The sequence below is a fragment of the Castanea sativa genome, chromosome 11 (genome assembly GCF_040712315.1).
Source record: "Castanea sativa cultivar Marrone di Chiusa Pesio chromosome 11, ASM4071231v1".
Classification (NCBI taxonomy): Eukaryota; Viridiplantae; Streptophyta; class Magnoliopsida; order Fagales; family Fagaceae; genus Castanea; species Castanea sativa.
Genome location: NC_134023.1, coordinates 21,730,635 through 21,743,328, shown reverse-complemented (window position 1 = coordinate 21,743,328; position 12,694 = coordinate 21,730,635). Strand labels below are relative to the sequence as shown.

The 12,694-nt window shown below is 39.3% G+C and overlaps 1 protein-coding gene across 1 annotated transcript; it reads left to right on the top strand.

Annotated features, from left to right (window-relative positions):
• Positions 1-4,701: 4,701 nt before the first annotated feature.
• LOC142616220 (uncharacterized) lies at positions 4,702-8,644 on the top strand. The gene is made up of 6 exons (XM_075789105.1): positions 4,702-4,870; positions 4,956-4,960; positions 5,174-5,242; positions 5,933-7,277; positions 7,701-8,047; positions 8,165-8,644. Exons 1-6 carry the CDS (start codon positions 4,702-4,704, stop codon positions 8,642-8,644), a joined length of 2,415 nt encoding a protein of 804 aa, XP_075645220.1.
• The last annotated feature ends 4,050 nt before the right edge of the window (positions 8,645-12,694 follow it).

Here is a 12,694-nt window from a genome sequence, read left to right as displayed (position 1 = left end):
GGTTTTGTTCTTAATATAATAAAACTGCTCAAAAAATGAAGGGAAAAAGATTTAATCATTGTGTCTCAGTTTTGTTCTTCCCCTTGAATAGATATTATCAGGTGAACAACATATTACAATTGATTTTACATATCCAAGTGAGTTCATTTTCATTAATTTCCATTTATTTCTTAATTACAATTTTATGCTAGGAACCAAAGCATGGATAATATTCAATATAGGACGCTGAGGCTTTTGGAATTTGAATTCCATATTCCTCAATTCATTAGGTTTAAACATTAATTAATTGACCCTCACTAATTTTTTTTTAATACTAATATAGGTCTCTTTCAGCAATGATTTTTTTTAAAAAATTCATGTTGAAAGTGGAAAATGCTGAGACTTGTAAAGAAGTGCTTACTTTATTTGAAAATCTTGCAAATGGTTGGCGTCAACCTCTTAGAATGAAAAAACTCTTCCACCATCATGGAACTTCTTCCCAATTATTAGAGCAATACAAGGTCAATGGGTTGCTAAATCTTATTTGGACGGTTGACATAGTCGAGGAGAATTCATATTACATTCAGATTTTGAAGGTTTGGGACATTTTGCCGTTATCTAAAATGCCAAGACTAACAAATTGTCTTGATGTCTTATTTGAGAATTACACTGGAAAAGAATATCCAAAAGTCTCACCAAGTATGCATTTGTCTGTATTCATGCTTATCAACCAGCTTTTAATAATTTTTTTCCATGATTGTGGGAGATGTGATTTCTGAAGTCAAAACTTTTTTTTTTCTTTTCTATTCTACAATCTTTGAACCTTTGACGTTGGGGATAGCCACAAATTCAGCTAACCACCTATTATAGTTAGATTTCCTGGTTGGAGTTAGACGGCGAAAATGGGCAATTAACCATAATTCCTCAACTATATAGCTAGTAGGCATTGTTGCGAAAGTATATATTTTACTAACATCTCGACTCTTAGAGAGTCGATTATGAACCTATAAATCGAGTCTTTGAGATTTGATTTCCATGTTCTGACCAGATCTGATGTGGCGCTTTTCCACGTGGCAGCCACCTGGAAATCGAGTTTTAGAAACTCGATTTATATGTGAACAATTAAATACTCGATTTATGTTGTCACTTGCATCCACGTGGACTCCAGCTAGATATCGAGTCTTAGAGACTTGGTTTTTAAAAAGTGAAATCGAGTCTCTGAGACTCGATTTGCAAGGTGTGGTCCAGTTAAATCCACGTGGTTAGGGCAGCTGCTCTTTAGTCCACATTACCTATTTTTCTGGGGTTTGCCGTTTCCCACACCAAAAAATCCAGCAACTCTCTCTTCCTCTCTCTCTCTCTCTCTTCCTCTCTCTCTCTCTCTCTCTCTCTCACTCTCATACAAAACTTCAAATCAAACTCACCCCCCATTTACACATCCTCATGTCAGGTAAGGTTTTTATAGCATACACTCTCTCTAGTTGTTAGTTTTTTTTTTTTTTTGCTAAATAGTTGTTAGTTACATATATGTAATGTTAGGGTTTTTTATGGGTAGTTGTTAGTTACATATATGTAATGTTAGGTTTTTTTATGGGTATGTATCATGAGTTTTTTTGTTTGGTTTGTTATTTTTCTTTATATTTTTGATAGAATGATTTGAAGGTTTGTGTGTTTAGTTTTTTTTTTATTTTTTTATTTGAGTATGATTAATGAGTTTTTTTTTTTTAGAAACAAATGATAATGATTGAGTATATATGCAAATGTGGGGTTTGTATATGAATATGATGTAACAAGTTAGTGTATATATTTGCTAGGCTTTTTTATAAAAAGTAAAAAATATTTAAGATATATTTGTATTGTTAAGCTTTTATCATGGCTATTTTTGTTGTTGTTTGGTTTAATATTTTTCATTATTTTTTTGTTAGAATGATTTGAAATTTTGTAGTGGGGGTGATTTTTGTCTTTAGTTTTTTTATTTGTTTGAGTATGAAATGATAATGATTAAGTGTGTTTGTATGTGATGTGGAGTGAGTATATGCAAATGTGGGGTGTGTTTGATGTAAGAAGTTGTAATTTTTGTACTTTGAGTACATAAAAATGTTTTGTAATTGATGTTAAAATATGTCACTAACATATTACACTTGACTCTAATAGGTTCACAATTCTGAAGAATATTGACATAAATGTATACTATGGTGGACCCCTTGTCAATCCTGAACAGATTGACGGATTCCCATTTCAAGGGCTGGGTATCGAATGCTATTACATGATGATACGTCGTAAGTTGAAGACATTGAATGATTTGAAGATGAAAATAATGGAAGAACTGAGTTTGAACCCTACTTGTTATGACATAAATATTATTTATCGTTACTCACAAGAAGTTCTTCATGAACGGATAAATTACAAGTATATGGCGATCAAAGAAGATAAACATGTAAAGATCATGTTTAATAGGATCCATAAAATGCCCCAAGTAAATGCTGCTAAGTTGTACGTAAGTTCCGAGCTGCTTGCAGAAGTTGATGTTGAGGAGTTGCAACAAAAAAACTACATCTTTACAATTTATAGCCTTTGATGATGGATGCACTACAATGGGAGGTTACACACTCCCATCTCAAGATTATGCTGCCAATACTGGTGAAACACTCCAACCTCAAGAGACATATTTAGGGGTGGAGGACAAAGATCAATTTGCGAATAATGATGAAAATCTTGATGATACAGATGAGTACGAAGAGAGGATTGAGTGAGGCGACTTTGATAGGGATGTGGATGACCATGAACTTGCTCCCACTTTTGAAGAGGAAAATATAGAGTTCCATGATGAAGGTGATGTGGACGATGATATTGGCGTCCAGCATGTTACAAATACGATTACTGCCTACACACCTCCTGCCGAGTCATTCTACGCAAATACTTGGGAAAATATAGTTGATCCTTCACGTCTTCAGATACCATTTGTTTCTACTTGGGAAGATGGGATGCATTTTAATAAAGGGTTAACTTTTGCAAATAAAGAGGCGGTGAAGCGTGCATTGATAATATACTCAGCAAAGGATAATAGAAATTTTATAATCCGGAGGTCGACCAAAACTAAATTGTGCACCGCATGCATTGACACCAACTGCAAGTGGTACATTGGGGCATTCATGAAGGATAAACTTAATGGTCTGTGGATGATCACGTCTTATGTGGGTCCACACAGTTGTATACCATTTGGCCTGCGAAAAGATGGTAAAATGATGGATTCTAATTCTGTTGCATCAGAAATCATGGAAAAATTGCGACAAAATCACACTGCTTGTATTGATGAGCTCTGGGGGATCATACATACTAAGTATAATCATGAGCTTTCTTACTATAAGGTATGAGACGCAAAACAAAAGGCAATTGCTAAGATATTTGGGGATTGGGAGGAGTCTTACCAAAGGTTGCGAAAGTTGTTGTTGGCATACTTGGATTAGGATTCGAGTACCCAGTACACCTATTGGACCATACCTAGGCCCATAGATGGTACTACGTTACTGAGCTATGTATTTTGCGCATTCGCTCCATGCATTGCTGCATTCAGATATTGCAGGCTAGTGATCAGTGTTGATGGGACTCATTTGTATGGTAAATATCGATGGGTGTTGATGATTGCAATGACAACCGATGCTAACCAAAAGGTTTTGCCTCTCGCCTTTGCTGTTGTGGACAAGGAGTAAGGGGCTAGTTGGGGGTGGTTTTTAGAGTGTCTCAGGAGTTTGATAGGGTATGTGATACCTAACGAGGGCATTTGCATTATTTCTGACCGACACAAATGCGCCATTGCAGAGAGTCCTATAGGTGATGACGGAAGGTTACGAGTATTTCACCGATATTGCCTTCAACATGTTGCTAGCAACTTCAACACACACTTTGATGACCCGACTCTAAAGGCATTGGCCTTGAAAGCAGGATATGCGACTTATGAAGCTAAATTTGAGTCCATAATGCAAACCATTAAGGATGTCGAGATTAATGCACTGAGGAGTGTAGACCCTGATGATCCCCATCTTGAATGCTATATGCCATACACATATCTAATGAGTGAGGATGTGGACAAATGGACCCAATCACATGATGGTGGAAGGTGGAAGACGTTACAGGGCAAGGACAACCAATATCTCTAAGTGCTTTAATGGGGTACTTAAAGGAGCCCACGGTTTGCCCATTGCTGCAATGGTTGAGTTCACTTGGTGCAAATTTGTTGCATATTTCCATGATTGACATAAATAAATTACTTCTGATCGCTCTCAAGGTAAGGTGTGGAGTGATTATGCAATGGGGATCTATACCAAAAATCTGTAGAAAACTTCAAGACACACTGTGAGGGAATTTAATCATGAAACTGGTGTATATCAAGTGGTTACCCAGTACAACGACCATAGAGGTGGAGGGGGAAACCACAGTCATGAAGTGCGCGTATTTGCTAGAACATGTGGTTGTGGAAAGTGGCAAAAAATTAAGATCCCTTGTTCACATGCAATTAAAGTTTTGTAGCAATTGCATCTCAATGCGACCAGCTATATTTACCCATGTTAGAGTTTGGATAACGCCATTCACACATATTCACATCAATTTGTGGTGCCAAAGTCAGAGTCATTGTGGAGGGATGTTCGTGGACCACGGTGGGTGCCTGATCCAAGTCTGTTGCGGGCCAAAGGTCGTCCTGTGAAGTCAAGAATAAGGAATGAAATGGATGGGGTACGGCGAAAACGGGGAAGCCGGAACCCAGATTTGGACTTGAGGGAGATTCAACTGAGGCAGCGATGCGGAGTGTGTCATGAAGAGGGGCATAGCCGCAGAAGATGTCCCAATTCCCGTGGGGCTTTGACAAGCAGTTCTTGTGGGGCTTCGACAGGCAGTAGTGCTACAAACTAGGCAAGTGCCTTTGCTGTTTTGATATAATATGCTCATAATTTTATTTGGTTTTTGTTTTTCACATTTAGGAACTGTTAGTGTATAGCTTAGACTAGTTTAGCTCATTGGGCTTTGCCCAGTATACTGTACTTGTAGTTCACTCATATTACTTGTACTGCACACATACCTAGCCTATATAAGGCTCTTTATTGTACATTGTTATATACACATTAATATACAGACTATTCAATCTCTCTTTCACTTTATATTGTTAACATGGTATCAGAGTCATTCCTCTGACTTTCAGGTTCCTGTGGACATCTCCGGCATTCTTCCGCTGCCCTCACCTTCATCCAGTAGTCATTGTCAGAAGAAAGTCACTGTCGTCACGCCCACAGCCCCTAGAACACTCGGATTTCGTCGGCTTTGTTGATCAAACTGCCAAAGTCAAGGCATAGATTGACAGATCTACTGATCTTGAGAAAAACCCAACAAAGTGTTGCCAGAAACCACCTCCCACCTCCCACGTGCCCATATGCGCCGGCTGAAGTTTCTGCCTCACGAGCACGCGTTCCACGCGCCGTCACGTGTTCCATGCGCCGTCAACCACTCTCACGTGCCTCACGCGCCATGACAGTGCCGTCACGCGCCTTCATATGCCCCATGCCCCTGCTTCATTTCACGAACTGCCACGTCAGCCCTAGGGTGACGTCACACTGCCACGTCAGCACACGAGCCGTTGACTTTGCCCAGATCGTTAACCGTTGACCGTTGACTTTGACCAAATTAAAAAATTTTCAACAGGACCTGTCTTGCTCAGTTTTTCGCGTAGATTCCGATTTTGGGCTCCATTTTTGCATTTGAGGTCTCTAAATCCCATTTTTTTGTCATTTTTCTCATTATGGCTCAACAAAATAATCGAGATATCATGCGTCTTATCACCATTATGTTGGATGGTCCCACTAGATATCATGCATGGTCTTAGAATATGACTGTCTTCCTTAAGGGTCGTAAACTGTGGAGATATGTAACTGGTTCAATTCCTAAGCCAGTACCAAACCCTTAGTCCAAAGCCACAGCTGCTGAAGATGCCTCTAAGACTGCTGTTACAACGAATGATTATGAAGAATGCCTAGAGGAATTGGAGAGTATTCAGAGTAAGATCTTGTATTGGTTTATCAATACCTCTATTCCCTACATTCATAATCTTCTTCCTCGTTTTGAGACTGCTAAGGTTGCTTGGAAATTTTTGACCGATCGCTATAATTGTACTAATGATTCAAGCTTGGAGTTCCACATTGAATCAAAGCTTTATCAAATGCGCCAAGAGATAGGTCAGTCTATTTCTGATTATTATTCTCAGACTTCTACTATGTGGGAACAACTTTCTGCTGCAGATCCTCCACTAGTGTGTTCTAAGGACATTGAGCTCTTTGTCAAATATCGGGATCGCTGTAAATTTATGCACTTCATGATGGGTCTATGTGAGGATTTTGAGCCTATTAGGGCTTCTCTGTTTAGCCGGTCTCCTACTCCTTCTCTTGATGCTACAGTCAAGGAGCTTATTTTTGAGGAGAACCATCGGCCTACTCATCACATGTCATCATCTGATCATGTATTGGCTACACCATCTCCACAACCTCCCATTGCTGCATTCACTGCTCCTCCACGAATAAACTCTGGGCGTCCCACCTCTCAGTCTTCCAAAGGTACTCACTGTGAGTTTTACCATACCAAAAGCTATGACATCTCAGTTTATCGCAAACTGCAGAAATTTGTGCAAGAGAAGAATAAAGCTTTTCTTCCTTGGGCAGCTGTTGTATGTCCTTTAGATTCATCAGTTCCTACAGGTCCATCTTTAGCTTCCTCACTTACTACGGCTGATATTGAGGCAGTTGTTCAACAGGTTTTATCCCACACTTCCACTGCTCTTTCTGTCACCTCAGGTAAACAACCTTGGTTTTTTGATACTGCATGTTGTAACCATATGACTCCTGATGAATCCCAATTTTCTGATAAGGCACCCTTAGCACATCCAATCACCATTTACACTACTGATGGAACTCCTATGCCTGTTAGTCATAAAGGAACAATCGTTTCTCCTTGTTTATCCCTTAGTGACACTTTTTATATCCCAAAGTCATCCCTCAATTTACTTTATGTTGGTCAACTTTGTGAATTAGGCGTAAATCTTCTATTAACTAATCATGGTGTGGATGTGCAAGATCCCCGGACGAGTCAAGTGCTTGGGACAAGCTGTAAAGTTGGTCGCATGTTGGAGGTTCATAACTTGAAGATTCCTTCACAAGTTGTTTCTGTAGCTGCTACCACTGCCACCCCCTCACCTGATCTATGGCATGCTCGTCTTGGTCATCCATCCTTGTCTCGTCTTCAGTTGTTAGCTTTTCAAGGTCATTTAGGTTCAGTTCAGTTTCAAAAATTTGATTGTACTTCTTGTCATTTTGGCAAATAAACAAAATTGCCCTTTAATAATAGTGACTCCTTTTCTTCTGCACCTTTTGATCTTCTACATTCTGATATTTGGGGTCCTTCACCTATTCCCACTAAGGAGGGATCAAAATATTTTGTCATATTTTGTGGATGATTTTTCTCGATATACTTGATTTTATTTGCTTCACCTAGGTCTGAACTTGTGTCTATTTACCAAACATTTCATAAAATGATTGAAACACAGTTCAATCGCATCGTCAAAGTCTTTTAATCAGATAATGCTCAAGAATATAAAGATAAATCTTTCCTATCCTTTTTAGACAGTCATGGTACCCTTCCTCAGTGATCTTGTCCTTACACATCTCAACAAAATGTTCGTGCAGAACGAAAACATTGTCACATTCTTGATGTTGTCTGCATCCTTCTCATTTCTGCCTCTCTTCCTGAGCGCTTTTGGGGTGAGGCCGCACTCATTGCTGTGTACACCATTAATCGTATTCCTTCACCAACTACACACAACAAATCACCATTCGAGCTTCTCTATGGTCAAACTCTTGACTACTCCTCTCTTCAGGTTTTTGGTTATGCTTGCTTTATCTCTCTTCCTCTTCCTGAACGAACAAAGCTCCAGCCTCGTGCTCGTCTCTGTTGTTTCCTTGGTTATGGTGTATCTCAAAAGGGGTTTCGATACTATGATCCTATTTCTCATCACTTTTGTGTCTCCCGTCATGTTGAGTTTTGGGAACATCGTCCTTTCACGAGTCTTCAGTAGTTTCCTGCGTCCTCTTCTTCAGAGTCTCCCATTTTAACTAATCTTTTCCTTCCTCTCTATACTGATCCTGTGAAGGATTCTTCAACATCTGCTACCTCTCCAGACGACTCATCTCCGGTTCTGTCCCCGGCATATGACCTACCTGTCTTGGATCCTGTGTCACCACCCTCTCTTGAGTCTCTTGTTGGTCTTGAACTTCGTTGTTCCACTCGGGTAAGCATTCCTCCCCTTTATCTCACTGATTATCACTGCTCTTTTGCTCTTGCCACCCTCTATAAACCTCACACCTATCGTGAGGCCCATATTGACCCTCTTTGGCAGCAAGCTATGAACAAAGAACTAGATGCCCTTCATAAGAATCACACTTGGGATATGGTTGATTTGCCTCCTGGTCAGTCTGTAGTGGGTTGTAGGTGGGCTTACAAGATCAAGACCAAGGCTGATGGATTTGTTGAATGGTACAAGGCTCGCCTCGTTTCCAAGGGCTTTACTCAGGAGTATGGCATTGACTATGAGGAAACATTTGCTCCAGTTGCTCACCTTACATCTGTCTGATATCTCATTGCTATGGTTGCTGTTCACCGCTGGCCTCTTTATCAAATGGATGTGAAGAATGCTTTCCTTAATGGAGACCTCTAAGAAGAAGTGTACATGCAGCCACCCCCTGGCTATCCACACTCAGGCCGTTAAGTTTGCCGCCTTCGTCGTGCTCTTTATGGCCTCAAGCAGGCTCCTTGAGCTTGGTTTGAAAAGTTTAGCTCAGTTGTTGCACAGCAGGGTTTCACTTCAAGTCCTCATGACACTACTCTCTTTGTCTGAAGATCCTCTGCTAGTATCACTCTTATTCTTCTTTATGTTGATGATATGATTATTACTGGAGATGATTCTGCAGGTATCCGCTTTCTTCAGCACTTCCTTAGTCATCATTTTAAGAAGAAAGACTTGGGCACTCTCAGCTATTTTCTTGGGCTTGAGGTTACCTCCTCCTCTGATGGATACTATCTTTCCTAAGCAAAATATGCTTCTGATCTTCTCTCTAAAGCCGGTATCACCGACAACAAGACTGTTTCCACTCCCTTGGAATACAATGCAAAGCTCACACCCTTGAATGGTGAACCTATATCAGATGCTACTCGCTATCGTCAGTTGGTTGGTAGTCTGATCTATCTCACTATTACTCGTCCGGATATTTCGCACACCGTGGATAAAATTAGTAAGTTCATGGATGCCCCTCGTTCTGTCCACTATGCTGTCGTTCTTCAGATTCTCTGATATGTCAAAGGCACACTTTATCATGGTCTTCAATACTCCTCTCGATCTTCTCTTGAGCTTCATGCTTATTCAGATGCAGACTAGGCAGGTGATTCAACTGATCGATGCTCTATCACAAGTTTCTATTTCTTGTTGGGTACTTCTCTTGTCTCGTGGCGTAGCAAGAAGCAGGATGTGGTTTCCCGTTCCAGTACTGAGGCTGAGTACCATGCTCTTGCTGACACCACCTGCGAGCTTGTCTAGTTTTCCTGGCTCTTAGCTGACATGGGTGCTCCACAGCCCACTACCACTCCTCATAATGATGTCTTCATAGTGACAATCGTAGTGCTATCTACGTTGCTCATAATGATGTCTTCCATGAATGCACCAAGCACGTTGAGATCGACTGCCACATCACTCGCCAGCATCTTAAGAAAGGAAATCTCAAGTTGTTCTCCATCTCCTCTGCTGACCAGCCTGCTGATATCTTCACCAAAACTCACCCGCCGAGTCGTCTTCGAGATCTTATATCCAAACTCCGGTTGGCTTCCTCCTTGCCACCTCAAGTTTGAGGGGGGATGTTAGTGTATAGCTTAGACTAGTTTAGCCCATTGGGCTTAGCCCAGTATACTGTACTTGTAGTTCACTCATATTACTTGTACTTCACTCATATTACTTGTACTGCACACATACCTAGCCTATATAAGGCTCTCTATTGTACATTGTTATATACACATTAATATACAGACTATTCAGTCTCTCTCTCACTTTATATTGTTAACAGGAACTAACAATCGTATTTTAATGTTTTCCAAGCGAGCGGAGACTCGATTTTGGAATGGCATTATACGTGGGAGTTGTGGTTATCTTCGGTATGGACAAGTGCTAGGCGACTATGTTGACCATGTTGTATCAGTATGGACAAGTGTTAGGTGACTATGTAGACTATGTTGTATCGACTCAGTTGTTTTTTTTTGTTTGCTGAATGTTGTTGTAATTGAACTAGTAGCTATCCATTGTACTCGTTACATTAGTTGCGTTATGCAGCTTTTGCCTATAATGCCAGCAACCGTAGTACTTTGGCATTAGTAGCTAGTACTTTGGCAAGTTCAACCATAGCTACTTGTTTGAAGCAATGATAGCTAGTAATCAGATTGTCTGCCGGATGTACTGTGGTTAAATCTGTATGGTCTGTAGCTAAGAGGGCAACTATAGTGCCTATGAACAGTAATTGTTTTAATCCAGTTTCTTGCATTGGATGTATAGTGATGTGTTCTAGATCTGGTTTACAGCTGCAGGGGAAGAAAAAAAAATTCTGGTTTACTGCTGCAGGGGAAGGGGGTAACAAAAAGAAAAAAAAAAAAAAACCCAGTGGAAATCGAGTCTCTAAAACTTGATTTCCATTCGGATGGCATAATCGTAAATACTGCTAGTACAAATAGAGTTTCAAAGGCTCGATTTATGCAGGACTTATTTACCAAAAAGTTGTTGAAATGAAAATCGAGTTTCAGAGACTTGATTTCCACTGGGAATTTTTCCAGTGGCAGTTGGCTGTAAATATTTTTGAACTCTCTGTCTGGCGTACTCGCTACTAGTGAACTCGAGTACTGAATATAAATCGAGTGTCTAATACTCGAGTTCTATTGGATTTTTTTCCATAGTGGAAATCGAGTGTTTAATACTCGAGTTACACTGGTTTTTATTTTTTTTTTTTTTTATTTTTTTTTTGTTCGGAACTGTATTTGAAACTAACAAAACTATGAAATTGAACTTGTTGTACCTATGAAATTTGAAGGTATTGCTTTCAAATTGTCTTTCAATTGCATTGGTCTGTTGAATTGGTGAATCAATTATGCATGTCTTTTATTATTCTATGTGAAACCACTTGCATTCACCGTCTAGAAAAGATGAACTTAAGACAGTTGTGGGCTAAAACTGTCTTTTTTATATAATTTAATTAGTATTCTTATACAAATATACAAATTTACTTTTGAATTTTATTTGTTTACTGCATTAATGAGTCAATTTGTGTTTTATCTCTATTGTCTGGTTGTCTATGTATTTGTGTCCTTTTATGTGTCTCTACTTTAGGGAGGTTAACTGAAATTAAAAGTTTAATTGGTTTTTTTTAATGGTAAAATTGATGATTTTTGTGATTGGAAGTTCCTAAAGCTGTGTGATTCATTGACCTTAATGGCAACTGAGGGATAATAGCTGAAAGGGAATTCAGTGATTAAGACTATTCAGGAAATTGCTTTTGTTTTTTCTGGAAATTAGTTTTTGGTGGAATTCATTTGTAATTACTACCTATTTTCAAATTGCTTCATTCTTGCCATTGCAAATCCACACACGCAGACACAATGAACTTCATGCAGTTTTTGTGCATGTAACACATTTTAAAATGCATCAATTTACTCAAACAAATATTTGATCTTGAATAAGCTCAAAAAAAAAAAAAAGTGTAAACCTTTGTGTGTTCTGATTTCTTACTAAGCATGTGCATAGGCAATATAATTTGTTTTCCGTTCAATATTCATAAATACTTAAATCAGATAGGTCCACAACCCAGATAATCAAACGCACACATAACTGTCTACAAATCCAACCATATGAGTAGAGACTGCTAAAATCTCACACTGATATGTGATACAATTTGCATGTTCAAATTTGTTTTAAAATAAGATCTAATCCAATCAACAGGCAAATTTATTTCTCTTTTTATTTGTTACTGTTATTAACTTATTACAGACTTGGATACCTCAGACTGATTTGGATTCAATGAGTGGCAAAGTTTCCTCATTCCTCAGGCCTCTTAGTTTTCTCATGTTAAATTTTCTCAAACACGACAATCTCAGCACAATCAAATCAATTAGAGTACCAAATGGAAAATTAACAAATAGAAAATTCCTCATGTTAAATTAACAAATAAAAAAAAAATTCTCGCATTTTCTTGGGAACCAAACAAAGTACCACACGAAACAATTAAATCAATCATAATTTTGGAACAAAAACCACAAACCCACATGAAAAAATCACACAATTAAGAAAATCATACTTAAGAGAACTGAGTGAGAGTGGAGAGGGTGCTTGAGAGTGGAGACTGAGAGTGGATAGGGCGAGTGAGAGAGGCGTGAGAGTGAGAGAGGCGCGAGTGTGAGAGGGTGTGTGAGGGTGGAGAGGCGCGAGCGTGAGAAGGTGGAAAGGGTGTGAGAGAGGCGTGAGAGGGAGAGTGAGAGGGTGAGTGACAGAGTGTGGAGAGAGGCATGAGAGGTCTGTGTGAGAGTGAGAAAGGCGTTAGAGATGGTTTATTTTTGAGAAAACCCTATTAGAAATCGAGTCTCAGAGACTCGGTTT